This window comes from Balaenoptera acutorostrata, chromosome 9 (genome assembly GCF_949987535.1).
Source record: "Balaenoptera acutorostrata chromosome 9, mBalAcu1.1, whole genome shotgun sequence".
NCBI lineage: Eukaryota > Metazoa > Chordata > Mammalia > Artiodactyla > Balaenopteridae > Balaenoptera > Balaenoptera acutorostrata.
Genome location: NC_080072.1, coordinates 108,504,201 through 108,530,238, shown reverse-complemented (window position 1 = coordinate 108,530,238; position 26,038 = coordinate 108,504,201). Strand labels below are relative to the sequence as shown.

Genomic DNA, 26,038 nt, shown 5'->3' with positions numbered 1-26,038 from the left:
CAGCCTCGTACCAAAATGTGGAAAGAACTGGTCTGGTAGAAAGGTTCAAAATCTTTATAAGACCAATAGCAGTGAAATCGTTATGTCCAAGAGCAGAGCCTCACTGGATAAGGGAGCTGGCATTTTTGGAATTTGTTATTATTCAGGACGGGCTCTGCTTCATTTTCTGTCTGTGGACTCACATCAACATGTATCACTAGAAGATTAGATGATCAGACTAAGAGCTGTGACCTAGACCGTGTGCCCCATCCATAGCAGGCAGTGTAACTGCTTACTTGAACTGCTAAATTTATATGATGAGAGATACTTACTTAAATTCATTTGGGATTTAGAGGAATGTCATTATGTGTGTTAAAACGTGTGGTAATTGAGAACACACATGGCTTTGTAAATCCAGTATTACCTACCATTCATTATCAATTTGTCTTGTAGTTCTTTTTTCTTTTTTTTTTAACTTTTTGGCTGCACTGCAAGGCATGTGGGATCTTAGTCCCCCCGACCAGGGATGGAAGCCGCACCCCCTGCAGTGGAAGTGTGGAATCTTAACCGCTGGACTGCTAGGGAAGTCCCTGTCTTGTAGTTCTTTTTTTTTTTTTTTTTTTTTTATTTATTTATTTTTTTTTGGCTGTGTTGGGTCTTCGGTTCGTGCGAGGGCTTTCTCCAGTTGCGGCAAGCGGGGGCCACTCTTCATCGCGGTGCGGGGACCGCTCTTCATCGCAGTGCGCGGGCCTTTCTCTATCGCAGCCCCTCCCGTCGCGGGGCACAGGCTCCAGACGCGCAGGCTCAGCAATTGTGGCTCACGGGCCCAGCTGCTCCGTGGCATGTGGGATCTTCCCAGACCAGGGCCCGAACCCGTGTCCCCTGCATTAGCAGGCAGATTCTCAACCACTGCGCCACCAGGGAAGCCCTGTCTTGTAGTTCTTAATACCAGACTTATTCCACGTGCCCTTTGATCACTTCTACATAAATGCAAAACCTTTCTTCTCAAAAATCATTGTGTAGCTTTCAAACTGAATGGTCATTTTCAAGCAAGGCTCATTGGAATGCACTTACTTGCTAGCGAACAGAGTAATTCCCAGCCAGGGTTGCCGTGTCCTCGGATGTAGCCTGGTGGGTTGTGTTACTGCTAACTTGTATTGATTTTTTTTTTTACCCCTTCAATTAAAAATCTTCTACTCCCACTCCCCACCCCTCTGCCTTCTCAAAAATTCTCTGTAAACAGCGAAAAGACAAACTACGGGAACACATGCAGAGGATGCACAACCCTGAGAGGGAGGCCAAGAAAGCCGACCGCATCAGCCGCTCCAAGACGTTCAAGCCGCGCATCACGTCCACCGACTACGACAGCTTCACGTTCAAGTGCCGCCTGTGCATGATGGGCTTCCGGAGACGAGGCATGCTGGTCAGTGCCAGGCTCCGGACCGCCCGCCCCTGCTCAGGCGATGGCTCCGGCACAGTATTCTGCACTAAATCTGTCCCTGGGTTTCGTCCCTGGCCGGGGACAAAGCAGAGGTGAACAGTTCCCAGCTTGGGGCTTCTCTCCCCGCTGGTCACCCCTTGCCGCCTTTGCCATGGTTCATTTCTGGTGTCTCTTGGAAGAGGTCTGTTGATCACTTTTCGTCGCTTGTTTTGCTTTGCTTTGCTCCTCTCCGGCTCTGCTCTGTGCTGCCTCTTCCTGTTCTCTTCTGTGTTCCCGAACGTACTCTCTGGCGGGGTCGTTGCCTTGCAGCCCCCCACACCAGTTGTTCCAGATATGACACAGCAATAGGAGGGAACTTTCCGCCAAGGCAGGGTATGCGAACCGGGTTAGCTGAAGCACCAGGAGAGCCGGGTCTCCGCTCTCGACTCATTTGGCCCTGATGACAGTTTTTGCAGAATATATCTGTATCTCATTCAACGTCCTCGGTAAGGCCAGGGCACTAAATAACGAAAGAGAGGCTTGCATCAGGAGAATTCTCGAAAGAAATTCCTGCTAGTGTGATTTTCCTTTTTTCCACCAGCAGCTCTTTCAGTCAAAGGCTATATCGGTGGAATCCACAGCAACCCAATTCACCTTCAGTAATTTGCTGAATTACTGTTAACTCCTGTTACTGCATCGGTGTCAGAGGGACCTGGCAGTGCTGGTCCTGGCCAAAGGCCTTATGTTTTGGGGTGTTGCTTCAGAGAATTTCAGCTGCTCACAGTTTTTCAGCTGCTCACATTTTTTCAGTGTCTGCTTGTCACGGGGTCTCCTCTTCTCATTTGCTTTTCTTCCTTTTAGGTAAATCACTTATCAAAGAGGCACCCAGACATGAAGATAGAAGAGGTGCCAGAGTTAACTCTACCCATCATAAAGCCCAACCGTGACTACTTTTGTCAGTATTGTGATAAGGTAAAAGGAAACCGTCCGTAGGAGGATACCTCTGTGGGAGCCCCACTCAGAGCCAGTTTGTCTGCACGTATAAATATATACTAGGATCTCGCAGTTTCTCTTAACAGATGGTTCCCTGTCTCTCAGTAGTCTTCCATTCAGACAAGAAAGGGCTAGAAGTGCAGCCTCATTTTAAGCCAAAATTTTTTTCTTAAGAATTAGTCAACTGTGTTTTTCTTGTTCCTTCTCTCTGTGAGTTTTGCTGTTAAAGAAGAGGCTTATTACCAAGCGCTTAGTATATGAATTCGTTTTAAATTCCTAAGCTCTAAAATGAGGGTGTTTGTCATCCTACTTGTAAAATATAGAGTAGATTTTGGATTTCTAGGAGATTGAGTAGGATGTGAAAAAGTCTTGTGGTGGAATATTCTGTTTGTACTATTCCATTCTTGATTTTTGCATAGTTACAAAAAACACAGCAATAGAATATACATTTATTGTTTCGTTGTAATATTGATTCCTTATACAATGTCAGCTGTATCAGTTATAAGCTGTGTATAAGTAGTGTCAACTTAAAAGTAAGAAACATTTTTTAAGCACAGATTCACCACTACAGCTTCTAGTTGCTGTTAGACTTGTCATTTTGGAAGATTCTTTGGCATCTAGTAGTCAACTATGTACATCACATGAGAGCTTTCACAGAAAGACTAAAGGGTGAACTGGCCTTAAAAGAAATTGTTTCTATGACTATATATTCACCTCTTAAACTTTAGGGTAAAGGCAAAGGTGTTTTTACTATTCCTATCTTAGATGTATAAATTCAAGGCAGATGCCTCACATATCTATGTTATGTTCTTACGTTATTCTGATTTATGTTATATCCTCATTATCCTTCAATATATCTGTTAATATATTTTATTTTGGACTATGTGAATACTTTTTCTCATTTCCTTGTAATGAAATTGTTAGATTGCCTTAATAAGCAAGAAAGTGGAAGTATATACTGCTTTCATGGCAAAGCTTTTGAATTTGCAGGTTTATAAAAGTGCCAGCAAGCGAAAAGCCCATATTCTGAAGAACCATCCTGGGGCTGAGCTCCCACCAAGCATTCGGAAACTTCGTCCCGCTGGCCCTGGAGAACCAGACCCCATGCTGAGCACCCACACCCAGCTCACAGGCACTATAGCTACCCCGCCCGTGTGCTGCCCTCACTGCTCCAAACAGTACAGCAGCAAGGTACGGGGAAGGCTTTGGACCACGTCGGAAACAAGGTCATGGTTTAAGGGAACATTGCTTAAGAGAAGATGGTACTTATCCAGATGCCGTCATGGCGTCTTCTGAATTGATGTGGGGGGCTAAAGGAGCTGCTTCCTGAGAACAGGGAGCATAGCACAGAACGGGAAGAGAATACGGTGGACCTTCCCGGGAATTAGTGCCATCTGAGCACTTGAATGGTTTCCTTTTCGCTTGGCCCGAGGTGGGTCTCCGATTTGAGTATTCTCTGCTCGTGGTTTATGAGCTCAGGCTTGCAGCAGCGCTATGTAAGAACTTAAATGATGGTTCTTGAAAAGGGGGTCATTTTTGCTGCGGGGCTTGTCATTGACTGCTGCAGGTATTGGTGGGATCAGGGGATGCTGTGAGGTGTTCTGACCTTGCCTGAGAGCGTGGGGGTCACACGAGTCTTTACTTTCTTTCCAGCGTCTTCTTTTTTCCCTTTCATACCTTTGTCCCGCTTCAGGAAGGGCAGGCAGAGCCAGTGTCGCTCCTTTTTTTTTAAACGTAACATGAAGGACTATAGGAACCATTGGAGGGCTTGCCTTTGAGAAGATCGAAAATAACCTATTCTAGTAATTCTTCTCGGTTGTTGCCATCACTTTGCAGACCAAGATGGTACAGCACATTCGAAAGAAGCATCCAGAGTACGCCCAGCTCCCCAACACCATACACACACCTCTGACAACAGCCGTGATCAGTACGGCTCCAGCTGTTTTAACTACAGACAGTGCTACCGGAGAGACCGTGGTGGTAAGTGCGTGACCGGTAAGAGCGACTCCTGTCCTCCGCTGCCCATCGCAGCTTCAGCGCCAAGGCCATGTCTGTCTTGGTGTTTAATTGGCTGCAGATGTAGCCCACCACCCTTCAGGGTTCTGTACCAGGCATGATGCTTAACGATTGGGTCTCCCAGTCGGCGCTTTCCAAAGCTCTCTGTAAAAGGAGTAGCAGGAAATTCTCAGTGCTGCTTGTTCACTGCAAGATTGTCAGCACCTCCGGGGTAACTCCCTGGGCCTGACGCAGACAGACAGACAGCTAGAGGTATATAGGTAATCTTCCAACACCTTCTTAACTCTGGTTATTTTTCTGTCTGAGCTCAGGGCTTCTTTGTGGTCCCATGATCCCACCAGTTAGACAAACCAACTTTTTGTAGGATTTCAGAGCACCGAAATAGCTACAAGCAGCAGTGTTATCAGCTGATGTGCTTTTTTGTGATTTTTGCAGACGACGGACTTGCTAACCCAGGCTATGACGGAACTGTCCCAGACCTTAACGACGGATTACCGAACGCCGCAAGGGGACTACCAGAGGATCCAGTACATTCCTGTGTCGCAGTCTACATCTGGTCTACAACAGCCTCAGCACATACAGCTTCAAGTGGTGCAGGTGGCCCCGGTACTGTCCTGCGTTTATTTCTCTCTACCTGCGTGAACGCCCATATTGCCTCCAGCCAACACAGCAGCTGGGGTCGACTAAAACACCTAATTCTCAGAGCTGGGACTGGGCCCTACACACTGTGCATGTCAGCTTGGAGTCTAAGGCACTTGTAAAGCCCTGGCTGTCGAGGGCTCTGGACTCAGCAGTGTAAGAGATTTCTGTCAGTAGTATCCAGAGATTTTCGGCTCCAGTGTATACCACTATCCTGCCCTACTGCAGGCCAGCACTGAGCCTCTTCTGAACCCTTACCCTGGGCCCCAGGTGGGCTACCTGGTGAGGAGCCTGTCTGATCAGCCCCTACCCAGGCATCGAATGACCTCTATCAGTGGGAGGTTGTAAGGAATAACTGTGAATTTTGAATATCGATTAGTACCTTATTAGTAGCAAGTTGTAACTGTTCCTTCTGCAAGGTAATAAATACCTCATTCTTACTGATTCAGGAGCTAAAAGAAAAGAGTCCTCCCAGAACTATTGTTTCATTTAATTATACTAAGGAAATGTACTCAAGACACACATAAACAAACGTTTTGCTTTGAAATAAATTGGACTCTGAAAATTTAAAACTAATATGAAAGCAGGAAAGAGGAAGTTGCCACGGTCATTGACTATCTTTATCTTTTTTTTTTTTTTTAATAGGAGGGTTCTTAATTTTAGGCTTTGGAGAAATCTATGAATCGCTGAAGTTGTCTGTAAATTATGATATATATGTACATTATTTTAGAAAAAGGGTCTGTACTTTCACCAGATTCTCAGAGATGTCTGTGATACCTAAAAGGTTAGGAACCACTGTTCTAGTGGTTAAGTGTGACAAGCCGAAAGCAAATTTTCTCCTTTGATCTCTTTTAACTGATAAAGGGTAGGCCATTAAAATTAATTGAAACTTAAGGGAAAAAAGATTTTTGATTCCTGAGAGCTTCCCATTCAGCTTCTTATTAGGAGCTATATTCCCTCATCTCCTCCTCTTCCAGAATGAAATCGCATTACTGTCTTATGGTTAATAAGCATAAGTTTTAAAACTATTTTCTCCCCTGATGCTTGCCAGCTTGGCCACGGTGTGGGACCTCCGGGAGCGAGCCCTGGCTCTGAAGCCCTGCCTGTTCTGCTGCTGGGATGTTGTTTTAGCTACACCTTTGCTCTGGAAGGCTTTCCTTTAACTTTAATCGGCGTGGGTCTGGGTTTCTCCTCCCGCAGGCCACTTCCCCTCACCAGTCTCAGCAGTCCACGGTGGACGTCGCCCAGCTCCACGACCCTCAGACCTACACGCAGCACGCCATCCAGGTGCAACACATCCAGGTCACGGAGCCCCCCGCCCCGGCCGCGCCCGCCTCCCAGGTACGCTGCTCCAGGGACTAGTCTCAGGTTCACGTGGCCTCAGGGACCCTGAAGGTGTACTAAGAGCGAAGACATGTGATCTTCAGACCTGGTCTCCTTGACTATGGAAATGATATCATTATTTTGCGGGCCTTTAAAGACTCTTATCTCTGCCTCCAATTTTTCTGTTGGTATTAGGGACGCACTTCCATTAAGTGCTTAGCTTCCCCTGTCCAGATGGAGCCCTGGGCTCTGATCTCCTAGAGACAACATTGGCCTTTGCTTCCTGTTCTAAAATGGCTGCACGACAGTCAGCAATTGCTAGGTTGTTTCTATAATTTTGGAACAGTGACTTTGTGGAGTATTACTGTGTTTGTGTGATAGAGACTATCATTGAGATAGCAGAGCTACACATCCATTCAAAAACCGTTTATTAAATTCTTACTCTTTGCAGGAAACTTTTCTAGGTCTTGCCCTCAAGGAGCTTAGAGTCTAGTAGGGATATAACACCTATATATAAGTAAATAGGGCATGAAATGAAGGTGTCTGAGCCATAAAGGATGCCTGTAGACCCACCCCTGACATTCCCAGGTTCCAGAGCACAAGTGAAGGCCTGCATACCATCATCCTGAGTAGTTAAAAGTTTCAATCAAGTTCACAAATCATTAAATAAACATGTTCTATCTTCCCTGCTTGACATAGGTACTTTCATAATGATAAAATTGAAAAATATACATAAAGTAACAATGGATACTAAATAACATGGATAGTGCCAATTCAAAATTCAATGCATTTTTCTGCCAAACACATGGCTGGCGCTGGCAGTGGCCTGGTAGGGGTGGGAGGAATTCAGGAGAAAGGATGTCTCTCTCTCTCTCTTTTGCTCACTCCAGTTGCTGTGGAATCCATAGGATAAACATGCACTTTCTCTGCCTTCCTATTTCTTGGGGGGTGGGGGGAGGCTTGACATCTGATTGCCCCTCCTCCCCACTCCCCCAGTAAGGTTTCTGGTGACTTCTCCCAGCCCAGGATAGGCAGTCTCTATCCACAAGGGGCCGTGAGTTTCCCACGCCCACTAGCTTCACACTTCTAAGTTTCTCAAAGGAAGCCGAGGCTGGAGGGCCAGGACAGACTCAGAGTTCCTTGTCAGGATGAGGTGGCCCAGGGACATCCGTCCCCAAGCCTGCTTCCCCTTTCTCCTCACTCAGGCTCCTTCCCGCACTCACAGGGCCTGTGTACCACGTGGACACACCATCCCATGTGTCTCAGCTCCATCCACACCCCTGCAAATGGCGATCCATGGCCACCCCTTTGGTCCCAGGTGCCCGAATACCGTTAGAGGTATCCGGAGACAGGACCCCTGCAGGAGGCCAAGCCTAGGGAAGAGACTTGTGCGGGTCCCAGAAGTGGGTGCAGGGCCATTTCCAAGGTCTGTGAGGCCTCACGTGAGAAGGGCACAGCTGGAGAAGGGCCAGCCAAGAGCCCTGCAGGGGTCCCTCTGGCCTGGGTCTGAGGACCATGTGGATGTGTCATTAGGTTAGCGGAGTTCAGGTGAGGGCAAGACGCTGTTTAGCAGGGAATCAAGGAAAATTTTGTAGAAGTGGTGTTTGAATTAGGTCTTGAAGGAGGGGTATGATTTTGATATGGTAGCTGGGGAAGCATTATGATCTGAACATGTGCTCACTGTGAGTAAAGACACAGAGGTGGGAAATTGAGGTGTATTTGTAAAGACTGTGTAGGTTAGTGACAGGAGATGGTGTTTGCAAACAGCACCGGAGCTGGAGCATGGAGGGCTTGAATGGCAGATAGTGGGGCGGGGGCTTTATCCTGTAGGTGGGATGTATCCCCGTGTTTATCTCCACTAACTGGGGGAGTATCCAGTGCACATCAATGGGGATTCTGACTTCCGGGTTCTACTTCAGTTTGTGTTACAGGTTAGCTTTGTGACACCGGCAAGTTATTGGGCTTCTCAGGTTTTTTTTAATGTCATGAAGATAATTATACTTTCATTCATTTACTTTTATAACAAGCATACAGAAATTAAGTTTTTGGATACCCTTGTAGATAATCCTTTGGAAACTAATTAGGATTTCCTAGTTATGATTGCTTGCCATTAATTCTGTTCTTATTTAAAATATTACTATTTTAGCAGCGCTACCTTCAGTGTTACAGTCCCCATGATCACGATGTACTTTCTTCAGTGGCTAGTTGACAGTTTAACGCATCCTGGTCTCTTTTCTCTCGAGGTGGCAGGGCAGCCGCTGAGCCCCTCCCCGCAGCAGTCTCAGCAGGGGCTCAGCCCCTCCCAGGTTGCAGGCAGCTCCTCGCAGGGCCAGGCCCTCCAGCAGCAGCCCCAGAGCACCACGGTCCAGCACACGTACCTCCCCAACGCCTGGAATTCCTTCCGCGGCTACTGTAAGTGAGGGTGGCCCTCCTGGGTGCGGGTGGGGAACCTGCAGCCACGGGGAGGAATTTCATCAGCTTTATCATCCATTTTCTGGCTTAAAGGATCATTGGCCATTTTCTACACTCTGTAGAGCTTGTACTTCAGTGAGTTTCATGACACAATTCAAGGTGGCATCTGATTCAGGGCCACCCTGCAATGACATTTTTCCAAGACTTCAGGAATATTGCTGGAGGACGTGTAGGCAGGTGGTTTAAGTAATAGAGTAGGTGGATTGAGGGTATGAGGTCATGATTCACCTCTTCCACCAATATTTACTGAATATCACTGTGCTAGACCCCGCGTGTACGAAAGATTAATACTGACATTCGTGTAAGTAACACCACGCAATAATAATGTTAGCTAACTTTCATCAAGCTCTTACCATGGGCCAGGAATGATTCTAAACTGCATCTATATCACATCCAGTATTCACAACAACCTCCTAGGAAGATACAATCGTTACTTGCATTTTACAGATAAGACAATTTAGACACAGCGCAACTCGTCAACTCGTCCAAGGAACATAGCTACTAAACGGAGTCCTGGAACCCAGGCAGTCTGGCTCCAGAGTTTACACTGTAAACCAGCCCACTGTGCTGCCCTTCCCAACGAGACAGTCTTGGGCTCAAAGAGACCATTATCTTGTGGAGATAGATATATGAGTAGCTGATTTCAAAACCCTGAGGTTAGTGCTACCAGAAGCAGTTTAGCCTGGCTGCCAAAGGTCAAACAGGTAAAAACTCTTGGTGGGGACAACAGCCTTGGGTATGAGCTGAAAAGTTTGAGACCTTATCATTGAAGATCTGGAAGAAACAGTAACAGTTAGAGCTCAGTAGTAGGAGCTAGGAGGAATAAGGGCTGTGTTGATCTCTCTCCTACTACTACTGATTTCTTTTTTTGGGTCTGTCTCTGCTGTGATTGATCTTTGGCTGTGTCATGTAGATTTGGTGTGGAGACCAGGCTCAAACGCTACCATTTAGTTATCTTTAACATCTATTCTCCTAAATATTGGTGGTCACAATGAGAGCTGAGTCTAGTTTCTGTCAGGGAAGGATTCCTCCTCGTGATAAATCCCAGTAGAATCCTGGTAAATAGATAGACATTTATACTCAGTTTAATTCCTGTGAGAGGAACATGGAAATGATGCTGACAGCCACTGTAATAATAGTAAGAACTAGCATTCTAACTTGATGAAACAATCTGAAAATTTTTATTAGGAAAAAAGTTTAAAATATATAAGAATAGGGAATTCCCTGGCGGTCCAGTTGTTAGGAGTCCGTGCTTTCACTGCTGAGGGCCCGGGTTCAGTCCCTGGTGGGGGAACTAAGATCCTGCCAGTTGCACGGCACGGCCAAAAAAATATATGTGTGTGTGTGTGCGTGTGTGTGTATATACACACACACGCACACACACAAAATAGAACAGTATAATGAGCGCGCCTGTACCCATTATCCAGCTTCAGCAGTTATCATGGCCAGTCTCATCTGATACGTACATGCTGTCATCCTCTCCCAGTCCTCCAGCTATATAATAATTCATATCATTTCATCCATAAATATTTTTTTTAAAACCCCACAACTCTAAGTGTCATTATCACACCTAAAAATAAATTACAGTAATTCTTTAATACCATCAAATATCCAGTGTTCATATTTCTGTGATTGTCTCATAAATGTCTTTTTTAAAAAATATTTTATTTATTTGTTTATTTGGTCGTGCTGGGTCTTAGTTGTGGCAGGTGGGCTCCTTAGTTGTGGCATGCGAACTCATAGTTGCGGCATGTGGGATCTAGTTCCCTGACCAGGGATTGAACCCAGGCCCCCTGCATTGGGAGTGCGGAGTCTTAACCACTGCGCCATCGGGGAAGTCCCATAAATGTTTTTTTTTTTTTTTTTACAGAAATACTTCATTTTTAAATTTTATTTTATTAATTAATTTATTTATTTTTGGCTGTGTTGGGTCTTCGTTTCTGTGCAAGGGCTTTCTCCAGTTGCGGCAAGCGGGGGCCACTCCTCATCGCGGTGCGCGGGCCTCTCACTATCATGGCCTCTCTTGTTGCGGAGCACAGGCTCCAGACGCGCAGGCTCAGTGATTGTGGCTCACAGGCGTAGTTGCTCCGCGGCATGTGGGATCTTCCCAGACCAGGGCTCGAACCCGCGTCCCCTGCACTAGCAGGCAGACTCTCAACCACTGCGCCACCAGGGAAGCTCCATAAATGTCTTTTTAATAGTTGGTTTTTCAAATTGGGTTCCAAATAAGGGCCATACATTGCAATCGATTATACCTTTTGAGTTTCTTTTAATACATGTGCTCTCCTTCTCTCTTTTAAGTTGCAATTAACATGTTGAAGAAACTGGGTCATTTGTTTGTAGAGTTCCCCACATTCTGGGTTTTGCTGTTGACATCCCTGTATTGTCATTTAAGATGCTTTCCTCTGTCCCTTTTATTTCCTATAGATGGGCAGTTAAACCTAGAGGCTTGATCAGATTCAGGTTCAGTTTTTTTCCCCAAAAACACTCCATAGCTGTTGGTGTGTAGTTCCATCGGGAGGCACATAATGCTTGTCTGTCTTTTTCCTTTGCTCCACTATTTCAATAGGGATTACAAAGTTGTCATATTCTATCATTCTTTATATACTTATTGCTAGAAAACTTCCATAATGAAAACAATTTTACCTTAACCATCAGGTTACTCTGAGGTACAATTTGTACAGGAACGGCAGAAGAGATGCTTTAAATACTCGGCTCATCTCCTTTATTTACCAGTTTTCAAAATAGTGAGTTGTTTCCTAGTATTATCCAAGGTGACCGATGCCGGGCATGTGTGTGTCTTAGTATCGCTGGGTACTTATGAATTTCAACCCACTGGATGTGTTTCAAACCATTGTAGTCAGGGCTTCCCTGGTGGCGCAGTGGTTAAGAATCCACCTGCCAATGCAGGGGACAGGGGTTGGAGCCCTGGTCCGGGAAGATCCCACATGCCGCGGAGCAACTAAGCCCGTGCGCCACAACTACTGAACCTGTGCTCTAGAGCCCGTGAGCCACAACTACTGAAGCCCGTGCGCCTAGAGCCCGTGCTTCGCAACAAGAGAAGCCACTGCAATGAGAAGCCCGTGCACTGCAACGAAGAGTAGCCCCTGCTTGCAGCAACTAGCGAAAGCCTGCACGCAGCAACGAAGACCCAACGCAGCCAAATATTAAATAAATAAATAAATAAATTTATTTAAAAAAAAAAACATTGCAGTCATTATCCTTGTTGATGCTCAGATTATCCCATCTTTGGCTAGTGGGAACATCTTTCTGTATCTTTCCCACATGACTCTGCAGTCTTTTATAGTGTCTTACACGCTGGTATGACACCAGATTCCAGGCTCACCTTGTACATTTCTGACCCAGGTTTGGAATCAGCCATTTTCCCAAGAAGTCCTGGTTCCTTTGAGTAGAGGATGTGATTTAGAGGCTGTCAACTGGGTGCTAGGGTGAACTCTGTTTTTTTTTTTTTGTTTTTTTTTTTTTTTAAAGAATTTCACTTTATTTATTTTTTGGCTGTGTTGGGTTTTCGTTTCTGTGCGAGGGCTTTCTCTAGTTGTGGCAAGCGGGGGCCACTCTTCATCGCGGTGCGCAGGCCTCTCACTATCGCAGCCTCTCCTTGCGGAGCACAGGCTCCAGACGCGCAAGCTCAGTAGTTGTGGCACACGGGCTTAGTTGCTCCGCGGCATGTGGGATCTTCCCAGACCAGGGCTCGAACCCGTGTCCCCTGCATTGTCAGGCAGATTCTCAACCACTGCGCCACCAGGGAAGCCCGTGAACTCTGTTTTTAATTAGCTTTAATAACACGGTAGTGAAGTAAAATTCATGTTAGACTAAGTTGTGATGGCTAGGCAATAGTGGATACATTGTGCCAGTAATCAAATGTGACTGTAAAAGATAAAAATATTGAGCTAACAGGTGAATCTTTGTAACTTATCTCAAGGTTTTAAAATTTTTGAGTATTTGTCTTTCTGGATATTCAGAAGCCACATTTTGAAGGAGATGCATTGATTGTTTCCGACATTTGGTAACTCTCTACTAGCCTCATGTGATCAATTCTTAATCCGAGGTTCTTTCGCTGTATCAAGAAATCATATCAACATAAGACTCTCAGAGCAAGCAAATCCATGGAAAGTGACTCAGCAGGGAATGTGGTCACTGGTTAGGCATTTGTTTCTACAACTTGTATTAAAATATGAGACCACTGAACTATGGCTCCTTCCTGTTTTTCAGCATCGGAGATTCAGATGATGACGCTCCCCCCGGGTCAGTTTGTGATTACAGACAGTGGCGTGGCAACTCCGGTCACCACTGGCCAAGTGAAGGCGGTGACTCCAGTAAGCTGTGCTGCTTGGAGGGTTTTCCTGTTCCCCACGCTGCACCACCCTCGCCCTCCCCCATCTTCTCCCAAACCCTTCACATCTGAGTTAGAGGCACCTCCTCTGTATTCCTATAATTTCTTGTGGTGCTATATTATAGCACAGTTTATTTTTTTTAAAATTTTATTTCTTTTTTACTTTTTTCTTTGAAGTGTAGTTGATATACAATGGTGTGCCAATCTCAGCTATACAGCAAAGTGACTCAATTTTACACATATATATATTTTTTTACATTAAAAATTTCTGTATTTTTAAAAATATTCTTTTCCGTTATGGTTTATCCCAGGAGATTAGATATAGTTCCCTGTGCTATCCAGAAGAACCTTGTTGTTTCTCCATTCTAAATGTGATAGTTTGCATCTGCTAACCCCAAACTCTCAATCTGTCTCTCTCCCTCCCCAGCCCCCTTGGCAACCACAAGTCTGTTCTCTACGTCTGTCAGTCCGTTTCTGTTTTGTAGATAGGTTCGTTTGTGCCATATTTTAGATTCCGCACGTGAGTGATATCATACGGTATTTGTCTTTCTCTTTCTGACTTACTTCACTTAGTGTGATAATCTCTAGTTGCATCCATGTTGCTGCAAATGGCATTATTTCATTCTTTTTTATGGCTGAGTAGTATTCCATTGTATATATGTACCACATCTTCTCCATCCATTCCTCTGTCTATGGACATTTAGGCTGTTTCCATGTCTTGGCTATTGTGAATAGTGCTGCTATGAACATAGGGGCAGCACAGTTTATTTTAATTACTGGTTTACTATCTTTTCCCAGTAGGCAATTAATTCCTTGAAACCTAGGTCTTTGTCTTTATCTCTTTATCCTCAGTGCTTTTGCACAGGAGGCTGGGCTATAGCAAATGCTCAATAAAGATCTATTCAATTAATAACTATAATGAACCTCCTAGATCCATATACATATATATACATGTAGATAATCATCTTCTTAATGTGCTTCTTAGAAAGTATATGAGTCTTCATGACTATTGGTCCTCAACTGGGTTGGGAGAAAATAATATGATGACTGTATTATGGAGCTCTTTTAAATTATTTTAAACAATTCACCCACCCCAGGTGAAAAACATTGCCATAAATTATTTTGTTATATTTAGGTTAGGCCTGTCAATGTTGATTATATCTGCTACCTCTGTTTTTATCTTCACTGGTTTCTTCTGGGCTGCCTCTGGAAGACAGAGTATGTAAATTAAGAAAAATACTCTTAAGTGACTAGGGATATTGAGATGTTCCCAGGGGAAGACTATTTCCCAAGAGGCCTCAAAGAGTAGCAGGGTAGTCTAGTGGCCTCAGAAACCTGATTTATTTATTTATTTATTTATTTATTTATCAAAGCACACTGAGAGCTCACCCATTTCTCAGCACATGAATTCACATTAACTAGACTTAGGAGAGATGTATAAATCCAGATTAACACTATTGTCAATGGAAACAATAACTAATATAAAATGGAATAGTCTCATTGGCATAATCAGTGAAAGTTTTTGCTCTTTGTGGGGACTCACTGACTCTACCCTTTTTTGGCCAGGAACCCATTTGGGAAACCGATTATATAGCCAAGGATGTTCCCTTCCATCTGCCACAGTATACATACAAATCTGATGTACAGTTTTGTTTATAGATTCTCTGAAGCCTACCTATGAACTGCCTAGGTGTCCATGGACCCTTGGTTGAGAACCAGCCCCCTCCTGCTAGAGAAGGACCCACACAGGAAACCAAATCCTGATCAAAGAGTGGCTTGATGAGTGTGGACTCAGAACATACGGCCCTCGATAAATCAAATGGGTATTTGGCTGTGGCTTTCTCTCTGGACAGTGCTTGGAAAGGATGCTGCCCAAGTTTTCCTCTGTGACTTCTTTTTTTCTCAGCCTGTGTAGCTGACCAGTTCTCCCTCTTACAAACACATTCTGTCTTTAAAAATGTTAATGTAGGGACAGAGTTAGCTGCAGGTCTATGGAGACGTTTTTTTCATGATCAGAGGGAAAATGAAGAAAAATTAAGACAACGTATGTGTTCATAAAGTTTAATTTATTCAATGCAAAAGACTTTCATTCTAAGATTGTGTTCTTCCTATGCTTTTGAGTGTTAAAATGTCTCTCATTTGACAGTAGCATTTAAAAAATGATTTTACTTGGCAAAATAAAATTTGGGAACATTTATTCTTACTTTAATTTTGCTGGTCTTTGAAATTCTGAAGTCTGGGAACCATTGATCTTGACTTGGGCATCATTCTGCCTCTTTAAGGAGAATTTAAATATCTCTCCTTTGATCCATTTTGTATTAATCTTAAATATTAATTGACAGATAGTCACCTTATTTTATGAATTTCTAAATTCTCAGGGACAATACCATAGCACATTTTCTTTGCCAGGTAGGTTACCATCATGATGCAAATTTCTGTCCCTGAACTTCCTCACTGTATCATTTGGTACGATGACCAAGGTGCTCCCTTAAGTTACCTCTGTAGTCTACTTCTCTAAAGGAATTAGGCAAAGCATCTCCCATAGGTGCCTAGTTTGGTTCCCCATGTAACATTTCTTTGCATATTCCTTCTCCCCACCGTGCCCCCATAACTCTACCCCCCACTTTAGGCCTCAGATTTCTAAAGATCCTTTTCTTCCTGCTCTAGGGTCATTATGTGCTATCAGAAAGTCAATCAGAATTGGAGGAAAAGCAAGCTTCTGCTCTCACTGGTGGAGTCCAGGTTCAGCCAACTGCGCATGGTGACTTGGACCCCCAGACCACCAGCCAACAGCCCACCCAGTACATCATTACAACCACCACCAACGGGAATGGGAGCAGCGAAGTGCACATCACTAAACCTTAACTTCCACCCTTGAGCCAGAATCAAACAGTCACATCATGTCTTTTCTTATTCATACGTCTGGAACGTCTGGAAGCTTCTGACAGTTAGAACTCTTTTCTTAAGATTTATCACTCAAGAGTTTGGAAATCACAGTTTTGACGCTAATACATACACTGGGGCTTATTTTATCAAGGTCATCTTTACCAAATGGACTCTTCAAACCCTAGGAGTTTCTGCCACGGAATGGAGATCTTTCAGGGGAAAGTAGATTTCAAGACAGAGAAACCTTGCCTTGCTCCTGAGTGGGTTTTTTAACACATAGATAAGCCTTACTTTTCCTTTGTGGAAATATTAAGCAGTGTATTGTGTTTGTACCAAAGGTGGATAAAGGCTGTGCCAAGTCCATGGCCACTGGACTTGTTGATTCCAAGCCACGGCGCCAAAGGCGAAGGGGCATTTTATGGGCGCGTATTAGGTCGGACCTGCTTCATCTTGAGAGTTTGCATTCTCAGTAACTTAACAAAGGGAGCCCATTGAATATGAAAATGAAAATGATGAAGCAAAGGTTTCATCAGTGATGGTCTGAAGGAAAAACTGTTACCTAAATTTTTCTTCTTGCTGATTTTGAAAAAACTTGCCTTTTTTGGAAAACCGTTGTTGGGCTATTGGTAGTGCTTTCCACAGACCCTGGCCCTCAGTGGACTAGGCCAGAACCTCATGTTCTGATAGATCTTACTTTATTACTCCACAACTGTGGACTCCCTGTACAAGAAAAGGATGCTTGGTGTCAACAGAATTTAGACGCCCAGGTTACAGGTTGGCCTCCCATTCTCTGGTTGTACTTGTACGAAGAAGGAGATATTGGAGATGACAGTACCAAGAAAAATTATTGATACTGAAACAACCATATAGAGCGTAAAAAGCACTGAGACCTTGTCCTGCCTTTCAGGATCCATTTACCACTCATTGGTAAAGGGTGAATCCTTGCTCGTACTAGGTGTACCTGCAACCCTCGCTCACAGCATGCAGTGTATTTTAGTACTTCTAATTCTGTCTTAAAATGAACATTCTTTCAGGTTGGATGCAAAGGTGGTCCTCCTTATTTCTTAACACTTTCAACTTTAAATATATTGCAATTCATCTGGACCTTTTGGTAAGATGACCAACTTCACACCTAGGGGAAAAATAAAAATGTGGGGACCATTTATAATATGTTAGAGTAATTATAAGGGATCTGGAAGGAATCCAATCTTAATATTACATTGTCAGTTGGGAGAGGGAGAAAAACTGCCTCAGTGAGTTTTTCTTATCATTGTTCCTGTTTGGGAGTCTTATTAGCTGTGAATTCAATGGGGAAAATATTTCCCTTCTTTTTACTGTACATTCCAGTTGTGCACATAAAACACTGCAGAAATCAGTATGTAGTTTAACAACTTTTTGTGACATACTAATACATTTTTAGAATAATTATGGCATGGTAGAATTTATCATTCCAGAACAGAAAGACCTACCTTCAGTTTCAAATGAAGTTAAATAATTTTTTAATTGACATTTCTGGGTAGAAACTGGTTCTATAAATTAAGAAGTATAGTAGCTTCTTTATGGTAAAGACACCTTTTTGAAAAGTAAACAATTCTGTAAAGTAACTTTACTAATATGTAGACTTTGCACTTTATTATTGAGACCTCAGTCATTTAGTTATCCCTGACAATTTAGGCACTAAGAGAACTTGAGAGTTACTTGCTAGTTGTGTAGAAAATGAAAATGGACTCTATATCTTTGGTAACAGAGGTAATGCTGATGTTTTCAATAGAAAATATTGACTCTGTGTCACAATATAGAGATTTTTGAGTCCCAAAGTCCTACAATGTGATGATTATAAATATCCTAGTGTCCAGTCTAGAGAGACTTGCTAGGTAAAGCATATTAGACTTTCCCAAAGGTCCAGTTTAGTTTTTATAACTTAAATTTGGTCCTGTTGGTTCCTTTTTAATTTGAACCAGCAAGGTATTCCTCCCTCCCCTCAGGAATAACTTACTGATTAAAATGGAAAACCATCACTGAATGGAATGTTCATTTTATGCCAGTTATTTCAAGTTTTAAAATACACAGAAGAGAAAAAGTATTGCGGAAGGACCTCTGTTTCTTTCCCATCTAAGTTCTTTTTTTTCCCTTTTGTTTTTTTGTCCTTATGTGGAATAAGTAAAGGCTCTAAAACTAATTTGTATATTATCAACCAGAGATGCAGGTGTGGCAGTCAAGCCAAACAACATTGCTTTAAGATCAGGTATTCTGTATATTTATTCTAAGATAATGGCTTTTCAAAAGGACTTGGATTTGAAGAGATGGCAGATTATAAGCCATCTGAAGACCCAATTTGGAAAAAATGTCTGTAGCCAATGTTTATACTGTGGCCTCGCCTAAGACACACTGGCACTGTAGACTTGGATCAGTGCAGTGTGAGCATTTTGGAGTAGGTTACATAGAGATTTTACATTTTTACTGTTTCATTTGTGCCCACATAAACGGATATTTCATCATGTAAAATTCCTGTTATTCCGGAGAAACCTATTGTTTTGATCTTCTGGAATTGTTTTCTGATTTGGAATTATCCTTTCAAAAAACTCTTAAGATATGTAGGGCTAAAAAGCACTTCATGAGATGCTGAAGCTGACCCACAGGTTGAAAATGTTGACCTTATCCTGTTATTTAAATGTGAACATTTACTGTACATTCAGTGAGTTATAGTGTTAATAGTCTTGTGCTACTCAGCAGGTGTAAAAATTAATAAATATTTTTTTTTAATAAACATCTTTCTTGTTTGTATGTGTACAAGTTACAAGAGCTTCTGAGATCTTTTTTTTTTTTTTTTTTTTTTAAATAATACAACTTACATTGTTTTGACTCTTTGGTTCACTCTGGTGTGGTCAGAGACGTAAGGTCAGGGAATTTATGGATGGTAATATGGAATGATGTTCCCCTCCCCTTAGTGGTTTCTAATTCGAGACCCCTCCCAACAATCTAACAGGAACTAGGGGCAGGCACTCAGCCAGCTAGGGAAGAGCGATTGGCTTTATTTGGAAACCACTATTTGCCAACCAGGGAGGAACACCAGCTTGACTGACATGTTTCCATCCAGTGGAGAGAACTGAGGATGCTCTCTGCACGACAGGTTGGAAGTAGCTGTGAAAGAAGTTTGAAGCGGTTCTAAGTAAAACCTAGTTTATAAGAAGAAAGCGGCCTAGATTCTTAACGAGAGGAAGATTAATCGAGTTTGATTAAGAAAATGTGTTTCTTCGATGTGTGTACTGTCTTTCCGGACGTCGAGGGTCCAGGGACAGGAGGGAGACGGGAGAGAGAAGTGGGGCCACGCCCGGGTGGGTCGCGGGGCACAGGCTCTGGTTCTTGTTCTCCTCAACGAAACTCGAGAAATCGCAAAATGGGAACTAATAGTGCACACAGCTGTGGTACAAAGACAATGATGGAAAGTGCTCTCAGCCTAGTGCCTGGAGCAGGCTATGAGATATGCAAACGTTAGCTAATAAAAACGGCATTTACTCACTCATGGGCTCCGGAGCCAGGTGACTAGCGACACCGCCCTCCGGAAGCTTCTAAGCCGGGTGAGACCAACGAGACGCCTGCAAACTGCATCCCAAGGCCCAGCCCCGCGGGCTCACGCCGCTCTAGGTTATGCCCCGCGAGCCCCTCCCCGCCCCGCCCCGCCCCGCCCCGCCCCGCCCCCGGCACTTCCAGGCCCCGCCCCATGCAGCTCAAGGCCCCGCCCCGCACAGCCCCGCCCCTTCCGCCGCCCGAGCCCGGAGCGTGCACGCACCGAGACGCCTTGCGGGAGCGAGCGCGTCCGGGAACCCGCGGGCCGAGAGGCGCAGCGGGTTCGGAGACCAGCGTCCGCGGCGCAGGTGAGGGCGGGCCGGGGCGGCGAAAGGGTTAAAGTGTTGCCGGGGAGCGGAGGGAGGGAGCGAGCGAGTGTCTGGGTCTCCGAGGGTCGCTGCCCCTGTGGGCACGGGACAGGGGAGCGGGCGTGTCGGGAGGCGGGCGGCCCGGGTGGGTGGGGGTTAGAGTTAGGCACGGTGTGGGGGGAGGGGCCGTGGGCGCGGAGGTGCCTGTTAGCGGGGCGGGACCCGGGCCTCGGGCTTGTGAGAGGCCGGCTAGGGAGGGGTTTGCAGTTTGGAGCCGGCGGTTGCTCGGGAAGGAGTCTGGGGTTTGGCTTCTGAGTTGGGGAGGGTCCAGGAGGGAAGGTTATCCCAGGTTCAGAGGAAGGGCCATTGGGAGAGGCCTTCCCGGTCTAGTAAAGATGGGCCTCTTTGGTCCAGGACGCCGCAAGACTTAGAAGCCCTTGGCTTCCGGTTTTCAACCCTTTGGAATCTGCCTGCTTTTTTGTATTTTGAGATCCTCTTCAGAATAGTAGCAGGGCACAGGTTGCCACTCGAATAAGATTAAATTTAGCTACACGTTCACTAATTGAACTTAATTGAAGTGAAGCTAATTGAAGAAACTAGCTTCACTAATTGAAGTGAAGCTAATTGAAGAAACTTGTGAGCAAGTTGTGAAACAGGTGATCCTCCTGAGAGTCAGGTAAAACACTGGCTTTGTAGCTGTTACCCTCTTCTGTGCCAGTTCTGGCTTATAAGAGGACTTTATTCTGAGCATCAGGTTGCATCTACACTTTTTTTCTTTTTAAAAGTTTTGTTAAATGCAAATGCCATGTGCTTTCTTACCTGCAGTCAGTTATTTAGGCAGCCGGGGTGTTCAGGATGCGGTAGTTCATCATGTGCTGAAGGGCGATGGGACACAGTTGCTTGGCGACCACGCAGCTGCTTTGAACACTAATCTTTCCACTGTACCTTTACGTAGATATGACATCTCTTCCAGATAACTTGAAATAATTAGTGCAAACGTGCTTATTTTAGCAGTAGTATTACAAGTCTACTCTTTATCATTTGAGAGTTTCAGGATGAGAAGTCATTACATGACTACGTGAAGTTACATAAATGCATCCACCTGGAGGTTATTCATTGCAGGATTCCAGGATTGGAAATAACAGTAGAGAGGACCGGGTCCAGCTCTCCTTCATCTTATATAGATAAGGAAATTGACAGCCTGTGAGGTAAGATTTGCCCGAAGTCACTGAGATGAGGCTAGGAGTTTGGTGTTTTAACTGTTAAATCTGTTGTGTGTTTTTTTTTTTTTTTCTCCTTTCTATTTGGTAGAAATCAGAGAGAGAGAATGGTTTTAGCAAATGTTTGTGGAGTGGTTGAGTTCAGCCTCCCTGTGGGCCTGTTAACTGTGGCTTCAGCTGTGCACCTGATTCCAGCCATCAGCCTTATGAGATGCTCTCTGAAAAAGTTTTCCTATGTACTTTTCTAAAGGTAGCCAGCAGTGTTTAGTTATTACAGGAAGGAGAAAAATAGCATTTCATCTACATGGTTATAAGTATCAGCTGGACCAACTAAAGTGGGTTGGCCGCTGACTTTGCTGGCTGTCCTGGTCAGGTGCTTGGATCCTCCAGAGTTTATGCGGACTGATAAAGTCATATTAAGATGCTTGCTTTTCCTGATTTAAACTGAGAGTTTATCCAGGAGGTATTGTATGTAGTGCTAAGAACATGGGTTTGCAGTCATGCAGACTTGAGTTTCATTCCTACTTCTGGGATTGGGCAAGTTGCTTATCTATTTTGATCCTAGGTTTTAGTATCTGTAGAATAGATGTAATAACCCTATCTTGCACACTTACAAGAATTAAATCAGGTGTATGAAAGGCCTGGCACTTAACAGGCCCTCATTAAATAACTTAGTGTTACTGTCTGAATTTTACTACTCTGTGGATTTTCAGTGAAATTTCTTTTGTGAAGGAACAACAAAGAATTACTTGCTAAAAAAAAAAAATTAAATATATTAGAGTGAGAGATTACTGGCCTGGGAAGTCTAAATTATGGGCTGTGATCTAGTTATTTAATCTTTGAGTCTCGTTGTACTCTTGTGTAAAATGAAGGTGTAAGAAATTCTATAAATTGGGGAGTCACTGTAGAAGTATTCTGAGTAATGAGAGACCTGCTGGCTGAGATCTGAAATTCAGATGAGGATGCAGTGGTGGAAGGCAGGGAGAAGAGCTGTCTAGCTGTCGTTAGGGTGTATGGATAAGGTAGAAGAATAGATTTGAGATTGAATATTTCCTGGGCCAGAATATTTTGTGAAAGAGCGTTAGTATCAACAGATCCCTGGGACTTCTGCCTTTCTGTCTCGAGGTCTGACTGCATTTATTTGTCTAGGCTACCCGTGGAACATAAGCAATGGATTCCTTGGACCATATGCTGACGGATCCCTTGGAGCTGGGCCCGTGTGGAGATGGCCACGGCACGCGGATCATGGAGGACTGCCTCCTGGGGGGCACTAGGGTTAGTCTGCCCGAGGACCTTCTGGAGGATGTGAGTAGTGACAGCAGCACCATCTTTTCCTTTCTAGCACTTCCTCTCAGCCTTTTCCACACTCTGCAAGTTTTCAGTCTTTTGTGCTCCCTTCTTTCTGATTTTCTACATTGCAACCAGAGTGATCTTTTTTTTTTTAAAGTTTAAGTCTGTTTAATAGTCTGATTAAGGAAGAAAGTATAAGCTACATTCTGCATGTTTAATAACATGTAACTTGATAATGACATACGCCATATTTTGACAAGATAATTTTCAGCGGTTAGCAAAAGTTTTATATTCAAGGGCAGAATTGTGTATATCTTTACATTAGAATGTTTACCCATGTTGTGAATCATGAAACAAAACACAAACATATTATCTCTGTCCATAAGGTGACCAACTTGCTAGTCAGTTAATAGTACCTTCCCTGGGATAGCATTAATAGTGTGCTTTTGACCACTTTTCACAGGCAGTCGTCATGATTATTATGGTGGCATTTATTTAGTGCTTATTATGTGCAAGGCACTAGGTTTGCTGAAACGTGTTTATCATCTTGTTTATTTTGCCATAGTTCAAACATATGGACAGGCGTAGAGTATCATACGGCAAACATCTGTGCATCATTCAGTTTTGGGAGATAATTTCATTTAGTCATATTTGGTTCAGATTTTTCTTTCATAATATGTCAAAAATTGTAGATAAAATTAAAGCCACCGTTTTGCCCTTATTCCCTCTTCATGTCCTTCATTCAGTCAGCACACACGTGTTTTATTGAAGTACCTACTTTATGCCAGACACTGAGATGCCAGGAATAGAGTGGTATGCAGAAAGAGGTTTGCAGGGGGAGATCTCGGACGGGGAGCCAGAGGAGCTTTGGTGCCTGCTTGCTGAGACGCCTGGCAGGTGGTTGGTTTCTGGGTTCTCTCCTGCTTAAACCCTTCAGTGGCTCCCCATTGTCCTTAGGATAAAGTCACAAGTACTTAACATGCTTATAGGTCCCTTGCTCCTCTCTCTGCTGTCTGCTGCTTCCCTTTCCCTCCCTGTTGTTGAGCTAGCCAGACGTTGCCTGAACTCTTTTTTTATTTTTTTATTTCATTTATTTATTTTTAAAAATATTTATTTATTTATTTGGCTGCATTGGGTCTTAGTGGTGGCACGCAGGACCTTCGTTTCAGCATGCAGGCTTTTCTGTTGCGTTGCACGGGCTCTAGAACGGGCAGGCTTAGTAGTTGCAGCACGTGGGCTTAGTTATCTTGTAGCACGTGGGATCTTAGTTCCCCGACCAGGGATTGAACTTGAGCCCTGGCAGTGAAGTCCTAACCACTGGACCATCAGGGAATTCCCAACAGATCTCTCAAATTTTTTTTTTTTTTTAAGTTTATTTATTTGTTTATTTTATTTTTGGCTGCGTTGGGTGTTTGTTGCTGCGTGCGGGCTTTCTCTAGCTGTGGCGAGCGGGGGCTGCTCTTCGTTACGGTGCGCGGGCTTCTCATTGCGGTGGCTTCTCTTGTTGCGGAGCATGGACTCTAGGCACGCGGGCTTCAGTAGTTGCAGTACGTGGGCTTAGTAGTTGTGGCGTGCGGGCTTAGTTGCTCCGCGGCATGTGGGATCTTCCCAGACCAGGGCTCGAACCCGTGTCCCCTGCATTGGCAGGTGGATTCCTAAGCACTGTGCCACCAGGGAAGCCCTGATCTCTCAAGTTTTGAGAATTGAGTAAAGATCAGTGGAATTTTCGTTTGTTTAAAAAACGTAAAAACTTGGATGACGGTGATTTTTGCACAACTTTGTGATTGTACTTAATGCCACTGAACCATACACTCAAAAATGGACAAAATGGTAGATTTTATGTTATGCGTATGTTACCCACTTATGCACAAAAAACTTAAAAACTTCATTTTTTTCTTGCTCACTTTCCTCCTGCTTTTCCTGATTCTCCCAGCCCGAGATCTTCTTTGACGTAGTCAGCTTCTCAACGTGGCGGGAAGTACTGAGCGACTCGCAGCGTGAGCACCTCCAGCAGTTTCTGCCGCGCTTTCCGGAGGACGGTATCGACCAGCAGGATGAGCTCGTCCTCGCCCTGTTCAGTGGGGAGAACTTCCGCTTTGGAAACCCTCTGCACATCGCCCAGAAGCTTTTCCGAGGTGTGTAGCTCAGCGTTCTTGTTCTGAGAGGAGTGGAGGGTGGGAACACACCCACTTCTGTGCGTACTCCTTTCTTCGTTTTATTCTATTTTTATGTGTAGACACTGACTCCAAGTGCTTTCATGCAACACTTTGCTGCCTAGGCCGTTCTTTTTTTTTTTGTCTTTTTTTTAATAAAAATTTTTAACTTACATAGGAGACATATAAATCATAATTGTATTGCTCATTGATGTGTTATATAAACTCAGCTGGGTAACCACCACCCAGATCAAGAAGTAAAACATTATTAGCGTCTTAGAGGCACCCTTTATGACTAGTGTTCAAAAATTATTAAAAACAGTTTACCATTTGGTTTATCGCATGGATGTATGTGTGTGTGATGCACAGACACATTTTTTTCTGCAGAAAACCTGACACTTTACCACCAAGCACTTCAGCGTGTGTGTATCTCTTAGCAAAGACATCCTTCCACATAGTCACAGTCTTAAATTCACACCCAAGAAACTTTACATTGAACAAGTGATAGCGTAGAATATCCCATATTCAGGTTTTCTCAGTTGTTCCCAATGTCCTTTATAGTTGGCTTTTAAATCCAGGATCCACTCAAGATTCATGTGTTGTGTTTGGATCTTCTGTCTCTCAGCTCCCTGAGTCTAGGGCCCTCTGCCTTTTTTCCCTTGTCTTTGAAAATACACTTGTGAAGAGCCCAGGACACTTGAATTGTAAAATGTCTTGCTTTCTGGGGAGTTGTCATGTTGCTTCCTTATAATTCGTTTTGGGTTAAACATTTTGCCCAGAAAGGAGATGGGAAATGTCATTTCTTTCTCATCCCTCCACTCAGGGGATATGTGATGTCAAGTCTTGCATTGTTGGTAGGGAGGCTTTCGATCACTTGGCTCTGTGGTATCTGCCAGAGCTACTAACTGTAAGGGCACCTTTTTCCCCCTATAATTAAGAAGCAATCTGTAGGGTGATATTTAGGGACCATGTGATAATCTTATTTTCCAAAAGCATTTGTTTTACCCAGCGGTTTTAGCATCCACTGACCCTTGCCTGAACCGGTCATTACATTGGGGATTCCAGAATGGTTTGGGGCCACTCTTCAGTCACAGTTTGCTCTCTGTCCAGTGGAGAGGAGCAGAGGATGCTTCTTCCCTTCCCGCTTTCTGGGGTGACTTTGCGTTGGCTGGAGGCCCTGAAAGACAGCACATCTTGAATTTGTGAAACTGGACAGCTTGACAGCTGCAAAAAGACTGGAGGGAATAAGCTTGTCATTTCAAACCGCATTATCTTCAGGTTTAAAATGAACATTCCCTCCTTTGGTGGATCATTAAGGAGGATTTCCATTCTGGTTGGCCAGTGTTTTAAGTCGCTGAAGCCAGGGTCTCAGGTGGGATAAGCTGGTAGGCCTGGTTGGTAGTAGAGGCCGTATCAGG

At 44.1% G+C, this 26,038-nt stretch overlaps 2 protein-coding genes across 7 annotated transcripts in view; both read left to right on the top strand.

Moving 5' to 3' along the window:
• PRDM10 (PR/SET domain 10) overlaps positions 1-18,809 on the top strand; it is an 86,130-nt gene extending 67,321 nt beyond the window's left edge. The window contains exons 14-22 of the mRNA XM_007183353.2: positions 1,223-1,402; positions 2,261-2,371; positions 3,383-3,583; positions 4,229-4,372; positions 4,844-5,014; positions 6,248-6,388; positions 8,614-8,782; positions 13,076-13,179; positions 15,864-18,809. Of these exons, the coding sequence (XP_007183415.1) occupies positions 1,223-1,402; positions 2,261-2,371; positions 3,383-3,583; positions 4,229-4,372; positions 4,844-5,014; positions 6,248-6,388; positions 8,614-8,782; positions 13,076-13,179; positions 15,864-16,061 (1,419 nt within the window). The 3' untranslated portion in view covers positions 16,062-18,809. The remainder of the gene's footprint in view (positions 1-1,222; positions 1,403-2,260; positions 2,372-3,382; positions 3,584-4,228; positions 4,373-4,843; positions 5,015-6,247; positions 6,389-8,613; positions 8,783-13,075; positions 13,180-15,863) is intronic.
• A 1,058-nt stretch (positions 18,810-19,867) lies between these two features.
• The window catches only part of NFRKB (nuclear factor related to kappaB binding protein), a 35,144-nt gene continuing 28,973 nt past the window's right edge, over positions 19,868-26,038 (top strand). For 2 of the 6 annotated variants that reach the window (XM_057552575.1, XM_057552569.1), the window contains exons 1-4: positions 19,868-19,957; positions 21,006-21,165; positions 22,327-22,482; positions 24,401-24,602. In XM_057552575.1, the coding sequence (XP_057408558.1) occupies positions 22,348-22,482; positions 24,401-24,602 (337 nt within the window). In that variant the 5' untranslated portion in view covers positions 19,868-19,957; positions 21,006-21,165; positions 22,327-22,347. The remainder of the gene's footprint in view (positions 19,958-21,005; positions 21,166-22,326; positions 22,483-24,400; positions 24,603-26,038) is intronic. The other 4 variants (XM_057552570.1, XM_057552571.1, XM_057552572.1 and 1 more) reach the window with 4 other exon arrangements.